Consider the following 21,229-nt stretch of genomic DNA (forward strand, 5'->3'; position numbering starts at 1 on the left):
CAGAATTTCTGTCATCTCATTCAGTTCATCGTCTCTAGAGATGATCCTGATGTCGTTTACTGGAAAGGTGATGCAATGGGTGTTTATTCAGTAAAGGGTCTTTGTTGTGTTTTGGAGGATAAGTGGTATTGTGAGGCTGGGTGGGTGGTGTCGAAGATCATTAGAAAGTTGGTTCCCGCAAAGGTGACTACTTTTACGTGGCAGTTATCGAGGAATAAGTGGCAACGAAATCAAATCTGATGGCTCGCAGGATTATGCTACCTGATGCGGGGATTTGTGGCTTGTGTGTGGATGGTGTTGAGACTTCAACTCACTTGTTTGTCCATTGTAAATCTGTTTGGTCAGTGTGGTGTGGAATTATGCAGAGGGAAGGTGTTTGTTGGGTCATCCCCCAATCGGTCAACGACTTGCTTCTCCAATGGGGGTGACTTTAGAGATGTGTCTGATCGTGTTGTGTGGGACATGATACCTTTTGCGCTTGTATGGACGATATGGCTGGAACGGAATAGGGTGGCTTTTAATAACAAAGAGTTTTGTGGGCACGACTTATGGGATTTGCATATTGCAAGAGTTGGGTGGTGGGTGAGGGCTTGGTGGAGAAATTGTCTTTATTATGCTGTTCAGTTTGCTATAGGTCCACAACATATCACCTTGCATAAGGTTCCCTTGATGGAAAGACAATAAATTAATATGTAAATTGAGGGGTGAAGGGTTCAGAGTTCGAACCCTGAGGAGAACTAATTTACTATAATTACTAACAACTAACTTTTGCTTATAAAAAAAACGTAAATTGAGGTTCCAAATTTGCTACAACTTTTTTATCGACACAAGTAAAAAGTAGGCTTATCTTTCTCTTACCCAGCGTCGGCAATGAAGACTACGAACTCCACCATCTCTCAATCGGATGCCTCTTCCAGGGTCTGTTTCATCATTTTGAACTATATCAAAAATATTTAAAGCTAAAGGAAGGCCTGCTGCATATTCAACTGCCCTTTGCCGAGAGGTCCTCAAAAGTATTGTCGGGCTCGCTTTTCTTGAAGCTTGCTAAGCTGAAGAGCACAAGCAAATTTTCAAAGCTCCAAGGCTTGAGCTCATGTATCTCATAAACTATTCCATGAAGCAAATGTTTATCTCTTGTTGTTACAATGAGACTATGGAGAGGCCAATGAAAGTGTTTTTTTTTCGAAAGCAAAGGTTGGTTGTGAAAGTATATATTAAAACACTATGGAGAGGCCAATGAAAAAAGTTGGCCACAAAACTCTTATTTAGGAATGACAAAGTGGGCTGGCAGGGGCTCGGGCCGAGCTCGTCAATAGCTTGCTAAACATGAGTTCGCCTAAATTGACATATATGGGTTGAAAATCTTAGTGTAACCCATATTGGGTGGAATAGCTTAAAAATTAGAAATAATTAGAAAAAATAAATCAACTTAAAAGAACATGACACTAGCATTAAAATAAAAAATCAATAACAAACAATAACCACAACTTACAACTTTCCACATTCAAAACGAACGTATTATAAAATAAATTCATAAGTTAAGCACAATTATTTCATAACCAATATTAACCTATTAATACTTTCAAAAAAAAATCTATTAATAGTCAATTATATCCACACTCTATAAAACAACAATCTCACAATAGTACAAGTTACACAATCACAATTTTACACAAATAACACCACATGACTTATATGTCTTTAACAACAAAACCACAAATTTGTTTTTGTTTAATTATCTTAAACCACAATACAATTAAGTAAAATACAAATGACATATTCTTATACATCAAAGATAATTGAACCAAATCTCTCTAGTGATTCAATCATCATCTTCTAAATTCAAAATGATAAATGTTATCTTAGAAAAAGATACATCCACTTGCCGCTCACCACCACCATCATCTTTTTGATTTGAATCATCATTATCATCTACATATTACAATTGAGGAACAAAATAATAAAATTCTTTTTTTTTCTCCATTGGAAAACTAACAAAACAAGAACACTACACTATAGAAAGAGCATCACGAAGCAAATGGGTTTCCAACTCAAAGGAAGGAACATCAATTACCCAAAACTCCTTATTCAAGGTTCTAGCAACAACCCTCGTGATGACCCGGGATTAAATGCTACTTTTCTATATAATTTTCATGCATTTTGATATATTATTTAGGATATTTTAGTCATTTTAGGTTACTTTAAGATTATTCTATGCATTTTATTATTTTTATGTGTTTTTAGTATTTTCTATAATTTTTTTGATTTTGATTTATATTTTATTAGGATTTACTTCAGTTATTTAGGTACTAAGGGATTAGCTATCACTAATTAACTAGAAGGAGAACTTGACTAAGGAAATAGTAAGTAATCACATAGACATAACGCCTTGAACGGGTTTAGTCGAATTCATATGTACCTGGAGCGGGTACATGCATAACGAGGGTAACAGATTCAATTCCCTAGTGCAGCTTTTTTCCCATAAGTTTACAAATTGACAACCATTTCTTTGTTTTTCTTGATTTCTTTTCGCAATAATCACAATCAATCAATTCTCTATTTTTATCTTTGTTTTTTCGTCCTTACAACTAAATTGATAAATTTAGAAGTAAACACACACAATTCTTGTGTTCGATAATTAAAACCCCGGACAAAACTGTACACTTGCAGTTTGGCACATTACCTCGCAATGTGATCCGCCACTGAATTGCACTCCCGCGAGATACGACACAAGGACAGCTCCCCCTCCCGGTCTACATAGCTCCAAATCTCCATAGCAATAAGAAAGACATTCCCATTCTCACGCCTCTGAAGCAGCTGCAACAGCTCCATGGAATCCACTTCACACGCCACTTTCCGACAACCTCTATCCCAAGCTAGCCGCAAGCCATATACAAATAATAAAGTAACAAATAATTACACTTAGAAGGAATAAATTACTTTCACAATCTAAACATTCTACCAATTCCGAGCACATATCAAAGCAAGGAAGTCTTTTGTGGATGAATGTGAAAGTTTGAAAAATTGAATTCCTAAGTCTAACTTCAGTCATGCATATTACATTTGTTTTAAAAGAGTTATGATGGATAAGCCCCCAAACAATACATATAATACATGCTATTTTTTCATATCTCTCACTTTTATCATACTTCTATTTTCTCTTATTTTTCTCATCTTGAGTGTGGCATTTTCCTTACAATATTTACAATATTAATAAAAATATAATTTTAAATAATTTATTGTTCGATCCGGTGGGTTGGCTCACTTCGGTCTACTTTGGCCCATCAATTAAATGAGTTGAAAGTTTTGATTAAAAGTAGGTTCTTATATGAAAATACCCAACTCAACTCCCCAAAGAATACAAGTCAAGACACATTTTCCTATCAGAATTGTTTTTGTGAAAACCTAAATGGTGTCGACAGATGTGATATACAATGTGATTGGTGGTTGTTAATATTGTTCAGTGGTCTATAAATCAAGACTATTTGCTGCCCCTAAATTTTAAACTACGTTTCTATAAAAAAAATATTGAGTGTGTTGTTTCTTAGTAGTGTGTTTCTTCTTTTCAGGTATAGTATAATGACATGTTTGATTACAGTTTTTGAAGGTTTGTTACAACATATTTTCAAAAATAGTTTTTAAAAACAGTTCTAATTTTCAGCTTTAAGAACTAAAATACCAAAACAGTTAAAAGATATTTTTGTTTTCAAATTACAGTTTTTTAATGCTAAAAAACATTTTAGTGTTAAAAAACATCCCATTCAAACAATTTTTTAAAATAGTTTCAAAAATAGTTTCTAAAGACAGTTTTTAAATACAATTTTCAAAAAGGGCAATCAAACATCATCTAAATGCTTTTCTATTCTATAGTGTATATATCAACCTTGATTTAGTCACACTCGAAATACTTTCTACTTCATTTTCATCTAATTTTATTTCTATCTCTCCTCATTTCCTATCACATTACATATCAAATCTTATATTTTTTTTTTTCTATAACTCTCATCTCTCCACCTTTTCCACCTCAAAATCAAGTATGAACAAAACATTTTTTTATTTCTAGTCGCATCATGTTATATATGACATCTATTACTTATTCTCATTTCTTATCTTTCTCTAGTGGTATACACCCAAAATGTGAACATGTCACACTTGCTTTCTTTTCTATCTCATTTCCACTTTTTTTTTCTCTTTTTTTTCATATCACACGCTACTCATATAATCTCATTCATACTTTGAGATAAAAATGAAATGAGGGTACGAATGAATCATAACTACTCGTTTTATTTCTTTATCTCTCTAATGCTAAGTTTGAATTTAGGTGTCAATGAGTCTTAATGGATTCTATATAGTAAACGTTGGATGAATTCTTTTCCTTTCCTTTAAAAAGAATTCATGCAACGCAGAAGACAAATTATACGAGGATAGAGAGTAGCTAGTTAGTTCCATACCTGAAGATTCCCCCATTGCTCTAGGACAAATTAGTGATTATAGTTCTCTCGCAAGTCCAGCGGCGATTGCATCCACTCCGTCTCCCAACTCTGACTTGAATTCCGGTTCCATTTCTGCTTCCCCTATAAGTCTCTCAAGCTCAGAATTCAAGTAACACATATGGTAAATCCCACACTCTTCTATTCTGAGCCCAGTATCAGGTGTAACAAGGAACTCAAAAACTTGTGCATCATCAACACTAGGACCATGCCATAGAAAAACATGCTCAACTCTAGGTAGCCCGATGTATTCGGGAAACCATGTAGTCATCTTGCATTCTCCATCTTTCCCGTAGATTTGGCATTGGATTTTAGTATCCCAGACTGTACTTCCAGAGGATGAAAAAAGAAGCACACAATAAATGGTGCCCAGACAGCGGTGCGACAAACTTTGGTCATGAGGTTCATTAATGGTAATTGATGACCCTGTGCTTTGATATGTGATGAATGATGACTCTGGCACTGAGGGAACACCGCCTCCTGGAAAGCAAACCGCAAAACTGCTTCTTACAAATACATTGCACAATTCAGCCCTCTTCATTGTAAACATGGCATCCTCCATAATCTGGTGGATTGAAGATATACTCAGTCCAATTGAATTCATGAATGATATGTGTTTCTCTATTCCTTTCATCTTCACTGAAAAAGTCTTTAAAGTGCATACTGTCTCTAATGATGTACAATCGTCGGCGTTAAGCTCCTTGATCAACAACGGAAGCTCAGGTAGAGACTCAAGCTCCCTACATCTCGCTAACGAGAGAATCTCGAGATTTTCAAGAAGCTTGATGCTTGTAGGCAACTTCTTCAGCTTCCATCCAGCCTTAATTCTTGTAATGATGACAAGGCACTGATGTTGTCTGGGAGTTCAAACTTACGATAACAATCCTTTAGATGTAGCACTTTTAAGGATCCTAAGCCAGCAAATATGACATGTAGCTTCTCTTTATCAATTACTCCACAGTCAGAAATCCTTAGCTCCTCAAGAGATGTCAGGCATGATAACTCATCAGGAAGATTCTCCAAATCCAAATCTTCTAGACTAAGCCATAAAAGATCGCTAAGTCGACCGATTGATGGATACAATTGTCTGACTCTTGTCTTGCTTAAATCCAACAACTTAATTGAATCTGACGACACTGAAAATTCCTTGAGATTTTGACAGTCATTCAAGTTGAGGTTCTGCAGCTTGCTCAAATGTTGTTCACTCATAACACTCTCTAGTTTTTTGCATCTATCCAGTGTCAAAGTAACTAGTGTGTCCACAGATAAAAGCGATGGATGAAGGACCTGCAAACTTTCACATCCCGTGAGATTTACCCATTTGAGTTTTGAGGCTTTGTACAAGTCAGGGAGCTTCCTTAACTTTTTGCATTCACTAAGGTCAATTGTCTCCAAATTCACAAGGTTCTGGAAAAATTCAAAAGGAATAAATAATGTCATTTCATGCTTCAGTATAAAAAATGTTAGCATACACTACACTACGTACAGGGCTATAGGAAAATATATTGTATGTCTTTACCTGTGTCCCATCCCAAAGTTCTTCAACATGACTGTACGGCATCCGAAACTCAACAAGAAACTTGACACAAAAAGTTATAGGAAGAGACTTGGAAGGGTATCCAGCCCACTCAAAATACTTCAATTCAGCAGAACCAGGTAGCTGATAGTCATAATGGTAATAGTCCCTGTAAGAGTCATATTCGTTTTCTGATTTGCTGAAAGAGATATGGGTTGACATGACAGAGCCGACATAAAACTTAAGAATTCTTAATTTAGGTAAGCTGAACATTTCATCATTGAATTTATATCTATGACTACTCCGAGACAAATTTAACAATGCTCCTTCAACGACTTGTGGAGTTCCCTGGATGGAAAGACAAGAAATAAGTAAATTTTGGTTGCAAATTCACCACAACTTTTCTATCAAAAAGAAAGTAAGAAAAAAGCTTAACTTTCTGTTACCTCGGAGCTGCAGAGCTGAAGACAATCATCATTCATCAATATGGTGCCTCTTCTAGGGTCTGTTACATCATTTCTAACTATATCAAAAGCCATGTCTTGTAGAAAGTCAAGCATTTGTATAGTATTGGTCTTTGATATAGTTATAAGAGCTTTATCTTTAAGTTTTTCTATTCCACTAGCAGCATTGAAACCACAGGCATCTAGTATACTTATGACAGAATCTTGATTCCGGTCTTTGAAAAAGATAGCAATGTCCAGAAATATTGCCTGCTCTTGCCTTGATAATCCATGATAACTCACTTTAAACACGTCTTGAATTTCCTTGAAGGATTTTCTCCTGAGCTCCAAGTTTCTCAATTCAGATTGCCAGAATTTAATATTTTTGGAATAAAAATGTGGGGTTCATTTACCATACATAAAGAAATGTTTGTGCAAAGTTACACAAACCTAGTTTGACCTGTTATCACAAGTTTACAAACAGGTCGCCTTTTTTAATTTAAAAAGGGATTAAAGAAAAAAAGTCTTAATCTATCATCACCATCCTTAATGCCTATAAAAAAACATCCTTAATATTCTTCTTTCATCTTAACCCAGAAATCTTCATTCTTCATCTTCTAAGTCAACATTTTTCAGATTTTGGAACCCAAAAACCCAGACCACACCAACACCGCACCACCACCTCAACCACCATCAAGTTTATGTCTTTTTCTCCAGATCTCCTCCATCACCATCACCCAATTCATCTTCTCATTCAGACCCAGAAAAGAAGAAGATCTGACAGACAGTGATATGGATTCTGAAGATCTGAAGATCTTTTACAGTAAAGCCCTTCATCTTCCTCTCTCTATCCTCTCCAATCTCCATCACCGTCAAACTCACTACTGCAACCACCACCTGGAACACAAACACAATAATATGACAACTAAAATCTCATTATCACATTTAATTTTCAAGATCTCATTAACATTCCCAAACTCTCATCACAATTAATTTATTGCTTCTCCACCTTCACTCCTATCGGTGGCCAATTTTACTATCACGAGGTCATCTTCTTCATCCTTTCTATATATCCAATTCCTAGAATATGCAACTAATTTGTTGCATTTCAAATCTCACCCCACTGCACAGATCTGGCCACCATCTTTTATCTAATTCAAGAAGACAGATTTACATCTGCAACCTCTTGCTCTTTGTTAAAAATGAAAACTTTATCTCTGACATTCCCTGCGTGTACGATCTAGAAGTTGAAATGGCTAAAGGAAGTAGTAAGGTTATAGAAAATAGAAGAAAAATGGAGATTGGTGGTCGCCGGAAAACTCACCGGTAACTGGGTTACGCGGTGGTTGTGTCATCGGAGATGCTGGATTTACTCTTTCTTCTTATGACTGTGACTTCCTTAACCAGTGATTTGGTTTCTAGTGATATTCATTGCGAGGATAAGCTTCCAAGGCACAAAAAAAAAGCTAAATAATTCCAATTTTTCATTGGAATCACCTCCTTGTTTGTACGTTCGTTTATCATCGTCAATTTCTATTTCAAATAAAAATGAGTGTTGATGATGAATACATTTAAAATTGTTAGAGGATGTAGGTGATGATAATAAAGGTTAGAGATTAATGGGATTTTTTTTACTATACTAATTTTGTTTAAAAAAATGATTTAACTTGTTGTAACCTGATATAATAGGTCAAGTTAGGTTTGTTTAACTTTACACAAGTATTTCTTTGTGTACAGTAACTAAATGAACCCAAAAATGTGAACCCAAAAAATTTAAAGCTAAAGGAAGGCATGCTGCATATTCAACTGCCCTTCGTGAGAGGTCCTCATAAGCATCGTCGGGCTCACTTTTCTTGAAGGCTGCTAAGCTGAAGAGGACAAACGATTTTTCAAAGTTCCAAGGCTTGAGCTCATGTATCTCATCAACTATTCCATGAAGCAAATGTTTATCTCTTGTTGTTACAATGAGACTGCTGCCTTCTCCCAACTCACCCAGTCCAACACACAAAGACTCTAATTGCTTAGAACTATCCACATCATCAAGCACAATCAGAACTTTTCTCCTTCTGAGTGAGGATTCAGAAAAGTTGGATGTTGTAACTTGCTCCTTTTAGTCCTTTAGCAGATCAAAGAGAAGCTTATCACGAATATGTGCTAGTCCGTGAATTTGTGATTCTTCTCTTATGTCCTTCAAGAAGCATACGCTGTCATATTCGGGGGAGTGGTTGGCAAACAAGGCTTTAGCAATGGTGGTCTTACCTGTTCCCCCCATGCCCCAAAGTCCAATTCTTCCAAGTTTTCCTGAGGAACCTTCAATGGCTTCACACTGTTCGTCAATTAAAACAAGGCCTTCTTGATAATCATTTTCCATTGAGCGCAGCTTTCCCCAAACATTCTTAACAAGGTTTTCTATGACTTGAGAGTTGTCCCTGCCAAATAAAGGAATTAATAAGGCTAAAGAGACTACTCACCCCAAAAGTTTATGAGAACATCATCTCTTAAATATAATTTAGATAGTCATAATTCCCACCAATCTAGTTGAAATTAAAACACCTACCAATACAATACCAGTTCAAAACTCTCAAGAGAGCAAGGGATCTAAAAACCAATACCCACATACAGAATTACAGAAACTGAAATATCAGCCTTAACCCATAGAAAATATAGTGCAACAAAATGAAATGAGATGGATAAGAATAAATATTGGGAGACCTAACTTAACTTAAAAACTAACTTAAGAGTTGATGATTGTTTTCTTATATATAAGTATTATCTTGGATATATTTTTATTCAATATGAGACTTTTCAACATAATGAAATAGAATGAGATGGATCAAAATAAAAATCTTTCTTTTATTGTTTGATATTTTACAATGGACCGAAACAAATTTTTTGGTCAGTTATTTGAGTAATCAACAAAATAGTATGAATTATGATTTTTTTATTCCTATATCACCCTTACTTTTAAATCACTAACATTGAATAGATAATCAGTAGAGGTAAGAAAATAATTTTATGATTTTAATTATTATGAGTGTCTTTATTCCATCTCATTCAATCCAAATTGGAGGTTTCAAAAAGTTGATAATGAGAAATGGAATGAGATAGAATGAATTGCATCATCTTTCATTCCATTTCATCCTCATTTAACATATTCAAACAATTAACCATAAAAACATTTCACCTCAAAATTCTCATTCCACCCCTACCTTCAATCCAATCATAACCACCAAAACCCACCGAGCTTTATCATGCTACACCATATCACCATATAGCTGCAAATAAAATGCATAGAAAACTCTCCTCCAACAACCTCCAAACACCACAACAGAGCATAACAAACTCCTCCACCAACATCAAAGAGCTACCCCAACACACCATATATATCAGACCTCAAACCCCAATCATCTTCGACCAGTACCCAAAAACTAAAGCATTCCACAAAACTATTTTTATTAGAATTAGGGAGGCCTAACTCAACCCAAAAGCTAGCTCAAGAGTTGAGGGTTGTTCTACCCTTTATAAGCACTTGGTTGGCCACATCTCTAACCAATGTGGGACTTCTAACATACCCTCTCACGTCCAGGGTTAGACATCTGGAGCGTGAACTAACATCAAAGGGTGACCCAAATACGGGAGGTCTCCACACAACAAATGTATCTAGGATAGGCTCTAATACCATATTAGAATTAGGGAGACCTAACTCAACCCAAAAGCTAGCTCAAGAGTTGAGGGTTGCTCTACCCTTTATAAACACTTGGTTGACCACATCTCTGGACAATGTGAGACTTCTAACAATTTTTCCGAACAGGACCAAATTAAACAAAGAGCTTACACCCACCGAAACTCGATCCTCTTCTCCCACCCCACTACCTACAGCCACAGCACATCACCAAGGCATACCAGGAGAAAAAGAATCCCAAAGCCACCACCCTATGAAACTCCCCCCTTGAACAACCCCATCAAACATCACAAGTGAAAATTTTAATTTGAACACACACCATTTTGGGTTCAAACAATAATATAAAACTATTTTTATGACTCTTATCCAACAACTTACACTTTTGAGATAATTAATTATTTATCCTGGTATCATAATTTTTAAGACAAAACAGTCTAGAGTTCGAAAAAATTAAGATATATATGAAAAAAAAGAGAAAAAATTAATTTTATAAACAACAAACATTTTTAAAAAATATAAAGAGGGGCTAAAACAACAATCCTTGTGACACAGAAGGACTTTTTTATGTAATGAGCCAATCCTCTATTTCAAAAAAAAATATCGAAAATAATAATCAAGACAACATCAGAATATTTGGAGGACTCTTCTGACCAAACAAATAATTATTGTCAGCAAAGTTGTTTTTTTTTTTAATTTGTTTGTACCCTTGGGGTGGGGACGGCCGATGGAGATTGCCTCCATGAAATCCAGATCTAAAATCAAACTTTCAACTTTGATGTAATTACCAAAGTCAACTTTGTTGCATAGTTTAATTCTAATCCTTTTAATTTTCTACTTTTGACAACATGGAAATATCCCTCTTATCTACTTGGATCAAGCCAACCTTGATTAGTTAGTGATCGAAGTCTATCGGGATAAATATATATGTAAAAAAAATACTTACCCTTGGGTTCTTGATTCCCATCCAGAAATATTGGCTGCTTGAGTAAGAGCATCTCTCCAACTTTCCACTTTGTCTTGCTCTTCTCTTTTGTCATGGTCATCAAATGGTTTCTGGTAACTCCCAGTCTGCTTCCTTACGTCTGTTGGATTTGTTTTGTAGAACACTGGTATAACAGCCAGACCCCCTAGTCTTCTGCATTCCATTATTTGGGCGAGTTCTTGCAGACACCACCTTGAAGTAGCGTATCTTTCTGAGAACACCACAACAGCTATCACGGAGTCCTTGATTGCTTTGACAAGTGCTGGCCAAATATCATCTCCTCTTTCTAGCTGATTATCTATGTAGGCTATGATATTCTCCTTTCTCAGAGCAGAATACAGATCATGGGTGAAGTTATTTCTGGTGTCTTCACCCCTAAAACTAATAAAAACATCGTATTTTTTCAGAAAGACACGGGAAGAAGAAGAAGACATAGCCATTGTCCGTGTAAACTGATGCAAAGAAAGGATGAAACAAAAAAATAACAGGGCTTTCTTTAATTAATACCTTCATACGCACAATGACTGGAACGCATGAAGTATGGCTGTATATAAAGGACAATTTTGTTTGTAAAATATTTTGGTGTAGATGATTTTGTTGCTTAATCTCGTTGACTCATTCTAGGTTTCATCATTAGATGAGATCGATAGCTCGTAAGTCGTAACACTTCACTCAAGAAAAATATTTAACATAATGAATGATCGGTTGGACCCGCATATATAAAAAAATTGTTTTGTAAAAATGTCTTATTTGTCGACTTGCAAGTTGCTCTTGTCTTTTTTTGGATAAGATTGCAAGTTGCTACTATTGTTTCCTGGGTTAGCCTAATGTACACCACTAAAAAAGAGGTGTAAAATTGCACCTATGGATTTGACCGGATGCAGCAAGTTGCCCAGGTTTTTTAATTTTTTTAATATATAATAAAAGAAAATGAGAGAATATACACTTATACAACTTTGCCCTGCAAATTGGAAGTTTGGCACAGATTCACCATATAGAGCAGGTCATCGGAACAAACGATGAGAGGGTTAAGGCCACCACCTCAACGGCGAGGGTCACCGTCACCGCCACTACCCACCCCGATGAATATGAATTAGGCCACAAGAAACCCACGAAGGTTGAAGACGAGGCTTATCACGAAGTGGCGGAAGGGTAGTTGACAACACACGCCAAAAGCAGGATCCGCCTCAACGGTGACTTTCACCACCGCCACCACCAGCTCAACGGCGAGGGTTACCACCACAAACCACTCGCACCAACAGATCTGAACCAGGCTATGGGCAAACCCGCGCCGCGAAGAGGGTGAAGGACAAAACCATTACAGCTTGGTAACTGTATTCGACCCATTGAAAAGAGGATCTGTTCTATTACGAGAATGAAAAATTGAAAAACAACAACATGGCTATTTTGTCGCTATGAACAGAACATGTCAGGGAGGGGGAGAAAATGGTTCCTAACCAAGGGAAGAGGGAGGGAGGGTTTATGGTGAATCTGGTTTCAATATTGTTTTTTATGAGTCCAGATATGGAGAGAGGGTTTGTGCCTCGAGTGAATAAGGTTTCATACTTTCATTGACATCTCTTTCAATGGTGGAATTGGTGGTGGTGTCTATCCAATTGGAGAAGCATCATTCAGAGTCCGCTGTGGAGCTTCAGTTTGTTGTCTTCCAGTCACCGTTGTCCCAATTCTAAACCTAACAAGGGCTTTTCTGTCAATTTAACCATATTAACCAAGAAAATATATTTTATTTTTATTATATAAAAAATTAAAATATTTGAATTACCTGTTGCATCAGGTGAAATCTATGGGTGTAATTTTACACTACTTTTTAAAAGGTGCACATTAGGTGTCACCCAAACCTTGTTTCCTTTTCTTTTTGAGACAAGTTGCTATTGTTGATTAGATAAAGATTGGATCGAGAGCTGGTAATATGAATACGTTAATAAATGAATTATCTATCTATCTATCTATCTATAAACTATATAAAGGGAGAGTTTATGCAGCCTTGAGGGCAATTTTGTAATTTAATATTCCATTGCACTACAATCTGATTTTCAGCATGGATATTTTAGTAAAAATATATATTATTGTTCAAAGATCCAATCCCAACCGTTTGTTCCCTTCAGACCTATCGGTGTCTTTTATCTTCCCAAATCATTTTCAATTTCAATGTCGTTTTATCTCCCAAATAACAAAATTCCGTTATTCTTTCTTTCCCAGTTGAAAATTTACTCTCTCACATTCACCGTTCACTTTCATAGTTTCAGGCTGTTCGATCTTTTCAAATTTCTTCCGTTCTTGCGTTTCAGCCGTTTCTAGCGACACTTACTCTTCTCTCTTGCGTTCCAGCCGTTTGCATTCCAGCCATTTCAAGTGATATTTAATTGATTTAGTCCACCACTCACAATTTACATTTACATTCAGGGTGAGAGAGATGGAGATGGAGATGGAGACGCATATCACAAACCCGTCAATTTTGCCATGGCCCCGCCGTCTTATCCTTCCAACCAGTAAGTATAACATGCAATTAGTCTTATGTTAATTGTTTCTTCCATGTTCATCTCCTTAATTCTGTTTTCTTTGACTGTCTATTAAAGAGAAGTTGTTGTGAGTAGGAAGAACAATATTAAGGTCCTTCTTCCTCTCATATATGCCCATGTTCTCCCTCTAAGTCAGTGACATCTCTCATTCCCTTCATTTTCCCCTCTTTCAATTTGTTGATTTTTGTTTGGGTGTTTCGTTTTGTATTTTATTTTTCAGTTCGTATAGCATTGTAGCAGAATGTTGTGTAGTTCTTTGGATAAAAATAGTCAGACTTTTTCATGCTTTTGGGACACTTTCCAGAGTTTCGTTAGGAGTTTTCAATGTTTTCAGTGTTTTTAACTTCTTGACCATTCTAGCTCTTGCACTTGCACTCTCTCTACTGTCTCTTGATTTAGTATTTGATTACCTTCTTTGCCCAACTTTTTTGGCTGCCTATGCCCAGAGATATATGGCGTTGGCTGTTTTTTTTCTATTGGAATGATCTTATCAGCTTTTTTTCCTGTTGCAACATTGACACTCTATTCACGTGATTGGTTTCAGTTCCATAATATGCTATTTTTCCTCATTACTAGAAATTTATAGGCCTGCCAGTTGCAATGGTGTTATTAGTCAAGAGTTTTTTGTCCCATTAGCTTAAGGTATCTGTATAAATTGGTTGTCCTTGAGCTTCAATGATAAAGAAACATTTAATTGTATCTTGAGTTGAAATCCTATTTGTTTACCATATTGAGATTCTTTTTCCTAAACTATGAATCAATTTTATACAACCTGGTGCTCAAAGTTCCCAGATGAGGATGACTGCTGTAAATCATGGTTATACTTGGAAGTCATTGGACCCTAAGAATGCTTTGGGCGCTGCCGGTGTTGTAGTGTTGTAGAGGCTCATAATTACATGTATCTTAAAGAATTAAGGAAATCAGCTTTTGTTTCTCTTTTTCCGTTAAAATTTGTATTGTTATTTAATCATTGTGGCTACTATTTTGCACACTCTATTTAACCACTTAAATGGGTGTTACTATTAGAAATAAAGTCACTTTTAATTAGAATATAAAGGTTTCACAGTTACAAAATGAATGGTCATGAGTTATTAACTTATTATACATTGAAGAGCATTAGTGTGTTTAAGGGTCATCATTATTTTTTATGTAACCACTAATCATGAGCTTTATGTCTATTAAATATTCTGAATTGAGATGTTATGTATTGGTTATGAATTCCATGGGAAAGAGGTTGGTGGCTGACGTAGCAGTTGGTAAGAAAGGTGCTGCTTAGCAATTAGATGGCTTGGAGTGACATTCTTACAAAGGACACAATTTTTCCTTTGGCAAAGAAGCATCGTCACTCTTTTCAGTTTTTTGAACCTCTTCATAATTTAGATGTGATTAAAAAGAGGGACCTTTTTTATTTTTACCAATCTTGAGTGAGGATTCTCTTCACTCATATAATGTTCTTGCAGATTCCGACACCCAAAAGAGGTGAGATTTTAAGACAGCTTGGTGATGCATTAAGGGTCAAATTGGATCAGTTCATTGAACTTGCACAGTGTCTGCCTCCTTTGCAACCTGCTGCTCGCCTCTTCCGCCTCCTCTTCATGGGGTAATTAATCTCTCTCTGCCATTATGTGTTGGTTTTTGGTGAAAACGCAGGAGGGAGTGCATGGTTTTATGTTTTACTTTGGTTAATATGTGAAATCTTCAGGGCATGTTGTTGCTGTTGTTGTTTATGATTTTGTGGCAGTGTCCCCTGTTGTTGTTCATTTCATGAGACATGAAGTGAAAAGAAACTTGGCACAACTCATGGCATTATTTGGCTTTTTGCACTCTATGTCTTGCCTGACAGCCGTTTCACGTGACTCTTTCTTGAGAGAAAAATGGGAGTTAAACGTTATGCTAGATTTAATGTATTTAGTCCTATCTGCCTATCTCTTAACACTCACAATTTGTATTCAGGCATCTCGCTCACATTCCCATTTCTTCTTCTGATGTATTGATGTTCTAGAAGCTCTTCTCCTAGATCCGTCAGCTTCTCGGCAGCCTAAATTTCTTTGCAGAGGCAACAATTTTGGATTCTAGGGTTTCATCCACGAAGGAGACGAGCATCAGCAGCAGGCACCATGGTTCTCAATTAGATTTGTAATTTTGAGGCCTTCGATTCCAAGCTGTGGTGGGTTAACGGCTTCGATTCCGAGTGGTCGTGGTTGAGTCTTACGATTCTCAGGGAGTGTTCCATGGACACAAACCAGGCTGCACAGAAGCTCCTGCTTCAGGGTATCATTATTTCCTTATGTTTCGTTGCTGCCGGGTTATTTCGATCATGATGTTGAACTCTTTGTTTTTGGGTCAGAATTCAGATACATGTTTATAATTTGCATTGTTGTTAATTTTTCAGCTAACCGTTCTGAAGATGCTATGAAGCTGTGTAAATCTTTGTTCCTCAAAAGTTAAGAATTTCTCACAGGAATTTGTAACTGAGACAGAAGAGAGCAATTATACAAATGATTGCTCAATATACTCTGAAGCAAGAGGTACAATACCAGAACTTTTCAACACTATTCTGCTGCCATATATTTAAAGTGTTTCTTACCATGTTTGATTGAGAAGGGAACCCACAACTAGTGTTTCTTTTAATTATGCTTCAGTTTTTGCTTTCTTCTACTGGCTTGGCATATTTCTACCTGATAGCTACCTCTATGTTGCCTTAAAATTATCTTTGTGCCAGATTCTACAATTAGAAAAAAGACTAAAAGACCAATTTGAGGTCAGAAGCATGTTGGCGCTTGGGTACAGACCCAAGGTTGGTACTTAAGCATAGTTTTTATCTTTTCTCCAGTTGTGTCAAGTTCTTATGAAATTAATTTACTTCAAAAGGTTATTATTTTTCGCATTGAATGTTATATTTCTTTCTCCGGCAATGGAAATAAATAATCAGACGAGGTGGATGATACACCAGAAATTCAATATCATAAAGAAGAGAAGCACCTACTTGAGAAAGATAGGTTACAGCTAGGAAACTGTTGGGGCTCTAAAAATTATTAAACTCCCTTAAAGTCATTTTGCTACTTTACTTTCATGTATTAAATAATGTGTTGAAAAAAGTGTATATTTCTTTTCTGGAACACTTGAATTAATTCATTTAAAATTCTAGGGGCATCCTTGATTGACATCTTCCAATACTATGTATTGGAATACTTAATTTGATGAAAGGTAAGTTTTCTATGCATTAGGAGAAAGTTAAGAATATACCAATTATTTCAGTTCTTTTGATTCACTTTTCTTCTCTCCAGACTTGATCAGTCCTTCAAAGTTAGGAAATGGTCCAAATAAACAATTTGACCACTCATGAGCAAAGATATGCATGAGATTATGACATTATCATATTAAGCATAATAATCAGATCAAATGATGGCATGAAAGGTGAAAACACAGAAATAGTGCAATCTGTCCACGACTAACTGGTGAACCCCAAAGGGAAAGATAAGATTCTGTTATCCACATCTGATGTGGTACCAGTTCAGAGACAAGGTGAATTCACTTCAGCTACTGAGATTGTCGACACATTGCATGAAATGAACCTGAAGAGCCAGTGGGTTTTGCTCTCTTGCATAATAATCTGAATAATAATAGGAGAAACAGGATAAAGGAAAGGCGTGTGTTCAAAGGCAAGGATCCCCTGCATAGCAGTTGGAAGATTCCCAACCATCAGAGGAAGCAGTGGGGATTATATTAGCAATTGCCTCCTGGATTTTCGAGAGATGTGGAGCACATCACCATTTGATTGTAGTGTTGAAGATCCTGATGTACCGCCTGGATTTGGTTGATAAATTGGATGGTGTTTGAATTTTACTCTCTTCAATCAAGAATTTATGTGCTGAAACATTTTCTCATTAAAACTAATGAAGGATCATGATCCTCTCACATGATATGGTCATGTGGAATTTGGAATAGAACAATGAAAGGATTTCCAAATATAATATTCTCTTTCCTTATAATGTAACCACAATCTCCCTTAATTTTTCCCCTCTGAAGTTATGAAGTTTTCCCTTCGAAGACGAAAATCAAAGCAGTAGCGAGAAGAATGATTTCTTATATCAGTTGAATCATTTGAGGAGAAAAATTTAATTATTCCATAACTTCTTTTAAAAAGTTTTGCTTATTCTAGAGGTAGAGGGTAAATAGAAAATTCACCGGGAAGATAGCAATTATCCTCATCATACCTGAAATATGTATTCACGAATTGATTCATAATCCATTAAGTTGATTGAATTATAACTCAACATAAAAAAAATAAGAATGAGAACAATTATTTCCTTCAGCACTACACGTGTAATATTTTATATTCCTTTTATCATATGATTCTTTTCTGCTACTTCATTTTTGCTTGAAATTCATGAAATGATTAAATAGGGAATCAAGATTGTTTTGAATCGTTAGTTTTATGAAAATTTTGTTTATTGTGGGTTTTATTTTTCTTACAAGAGGAAGATGTTTATTTTGTGTTTAGCTAAAAAAAAATTGAAACAATGTTTAGTTAATATAGTTACACACTAAAAAAAAATTAATATTAGTTATAGAACTTCATGGGAGATTAATATTTAACAATTAGATATTGGACTAACCCTTTTAATTAGTATTAATATTTAACAATTATGAGTTTTAACATTAAATTTGACATAAATGTCAACATAGATATTGGACTAACCCTTTTATCTTCACCAAATTTAGTTTTTAAGATTATAGTTAATATTAGTTAAACACCAAATAATGAGGTTAATATTAGTTACGGAATTACATAGGTCACACATAATTAATTTTGATTTATAGAATAATTAATTAAATATTAATCAATATTAAGAGAGTACTCATAGAAAAACTTAAAAGTTGAATGTGGTGGTTTTAATATTAAATATGATATCGATGCAAAACTTAACCTTTCCACTATTCCTTTCCTCTTAAAATTTTATTTGACAGTTTCAATCATATAAGTCAGGGAATTTTAAGGGCACACATAATTAGTTTTGATTTACTGAATTTTTATTTAAATAATAATAGTTAATATTAATATTAATCCATAAAAGTTAAAGATCGTGAATTTAATATTAAATATGATATCAATGCAAAAAATAACCTTCCCACTATCCATTTTCCCTGCAACTATACAAATACTAAATTAATTGGTTTTTAACTCTATTAAAATTTTAATTATTGACCTCACTTTTTATTTTAGATAGATTTATTATTATTTAGTAAATTGCTATTTAGGTCATATTATTTAGTAAACTGATATCCTACTCTATTTGCATCATGGTTTATAGCTGACCCAATTTCTTCTTTTTTTAAAAAATCAATTTATTCTTCCTTAATGAGGTTTTTTTATAATAAATTTCATTCAAATATTTAGATTATAGGGGAGACATTACTCTACTTAATATTCATATATTTTTTCGTTGATTCCAAATACCCTCATTGGGACGCAATACTGTTTGAGTTGGGAACACTTATATCATGGTGGTGTTAGGGCAAAAAAAATATGTTTAAAGTTATGAGAGATCATCACATCATCACATTGGGGTAAAGAGCAGACACAAGTGTGTTGAACACCTCATCTTTCACCCAAAACCTAAAAACATTAGGTTATGAAACATCTTACTTATAAACAGCTCAACATTGTCATTTTCTTTCTAAGACAGATTTACTCACACTTGATAGTTATTACACACAATTTTATAATTATTTGAATAAACAAAATAAAATTAACACAATTTATTTAAAAAAGTTACACACGAAAAAAAATGAATATCCCCCGTGCATCGCACGGGTAAAAAATACTAGTTTAATATAAAAATTTAGTTGGACCGACATATATATATGTATATAGAAAAATTATTTAATAAAAATTTTCCGGATTGTTTTACTTGCAAATTGCTTTAAAACGAGTTTAATGGTTGTGGACTGTTAGTGTAAAATATTTTTACATAGACATTCAATAACTAAATGTCACGTATTAAAAAACATTTATGTTTTTTTATTATAATTAAATGTCGATTAAAATAACTTCATTTTCAATTTGGCGACCCATAATTAAATGTCCGTGTAAAATATGCTTACATTAATGATGCATTACCATTAAATTCTTAAAAACACTTGTAAATTGCATTTGTTATTTAAATAAAGATTAGATCGAAAGCTAGCTGGTAATATTTTTTTGTGAATGAGAAATAAATACTAGAAAACTATAAAATTAAAAAATTCCTAAACACCGGAGCATCATAAGGCTGGTAAGCTTGAACTGCCGATAGTTGGTAATTTTTTTTTGTTACATCGGAAAAGATAAACTGTACCATACATAGATTGATTTTTGTACCTCCCTCACCTAACACATATGTCTCCTAAATCTTACCACTTGAACTATCATTCAGAGATAGTCGGTGTGAGAATACTTTAGTAAATGACTTATTTAATATAATGATCGGTTATACTTGTACAGGCCATATATACAACGTAAAGTATTTAAAAATGACTCGTGATTGTCTACTTGCAGGTTGCAATTGGCATGAATTAAGTCATAAATGTATAATCTTTTATCAGAATATTTGATCATAGTGAGAAACTATAATTGTTCTTTTTAAAAATTGTGTTTTGTTCACACTTCTTAGGGAAAAAAGTGGAGACATGAGAGAAAATATAAAATACAAACAGGGCGTCGGCAGCATGCTGAGGAGATCAACAAAGGTTCACTTTTAGATGAGAGTTTAATGGAATTTTTTAGAGAGAGTTACCCACTAATTGAAATTTTACCGGGAAGTTGTGGTCAGTTGTGTGAACTTGTTGCTGTACCATGGGTATCTTTCAAATACATCAAATTATAATAAAATAAACTGTTAGACTTCAAAGAGCATTCTACCACTTCTGAGTTAGTTGATTCAACTTTGAGGTCCATCTCAGGTTGGGTTCGACTAAATACTCAGAGAAGCATTTTGTTAGATCATCATACATGTCATAGAAAGTGTTAATTATGAGTTTGTCCAGTGATTTAAGCAGTTTGGTTTAACAATTTAAGTAAACTTATCAAAATATCTATGACCTATATAGTAGTATATACCTATAAGCTTTTCAACGCTTATGACTATTTATATTATTTTGTACTTATTTCATAAAACTTTTAAATAAGTTCATGATAATCACTTATTGTTATTATAAAAAAAAAGATAATCACTTATTGTTATATATAAACATTGAATTAAGTTATTTAACACACCTATACAATGGATAATACATTGAACTCTCTTTAAAAAAAATGAGGACTCTGTGGTAGAGATTTCTAATTCTACCAATTGAAACTTTAACAGAGCAAAAAATTGAGTGAGAGAAAATTGAGTTCACTATTAATTTGTTTAGTAAAAAGTTCTGATGATTTATTTTCAGCTTTATTGTGTAGAGCTGCCCTTCATGTGGCATGATCCTAGCTAGCTATGGAGTATTCTACAAGTAAATATTACAGTATAAACCATTAAAAATAAGGCTTCTTTTGTTTTTGGACAAAGATATGTGAGGCTTCTAGTACCCAGTCCCAATG

The 21,229-nt window shown here is 34.7% G+C and overlaps 1 protein-coding gene across 1 annotated transcript; it reads right to left on the reverse strand.

Annotated features, from left to right (window-relative positions):
- Positions 1-1,688: 1,688 nt before the first annotated feature.
- LOC130744862 (disease resistance protein RPV1-like) lies at positions 1,689-11,765 on the reverse strand. The gene is made up of 8 exons (XM_057597023.1): positions 11,075-11,765; positions 8,563-8,878; positions 7,272-7,346; positions 6,453-6,854; positions 6,010-6,354; positions 4,452-5,897; positions 2,684-2,876; positions 1,689-1,932 (listed from the first exon to the last, which is right to left on the reverse strand). The coding sequence occupies exons 1-6, from the start codon at positions 11,551-11,553 to the stop codon at positions 5,295-5,297; spliced, it is 2,220 nt and encodes a 739-aa protein (XP_057453006.1). The 5' UTR covers positions 11,554-11,765; the 3' UTR covers positions 1,689-1,932; positions 2,684-2,876; positions 4,452-5,294.
- Positions 11,766-21,229: the final 9,464 nt, after the last annotated feature.

The sequence above is a fragment of the Lotus japonicus genome, chromosome 3 (assembly GCF_012489685.1).
Source record: "Lotus japonicus ecotype B-129 chromosome 3, LjGifu_v1.2".
Taxonomy (NCBI): domain Eukaryota; kingdom Viridiplantae; phylum Streptophyta; class Magnoliopsida; order Fabales; family Fabaceae; genus Lotus; species Lotus japonicus.

What these genes read in the sequence shown, in the direction of transcription:
- LOC130744862 (XM_057597023.1), bottom strand. Translation starts at nt 11,553, where the DNA reads ATGGCTATGTCTTCTTCTTCTTCCCGTGTCTTTCTGAAAAAATACGAT. An exon ending in TGGGAATCAAGAACCCAAGG is followed by an intron (nt 8,879 to 11,074) that starts GTAAGTATTTTT and finishes TTTATTTGGCAG; the next exon opens with GGACAACTCTCAAGTCATAG. An exon ending in AACTTTGGGATGGGACACAG is followed by an intron (nt 5,898 to 6,009) that starts GTAAAGACATAC and finishes GAATTTTTCCAG; the next exon opens with AACCTTGTGAATTTGGAGAC.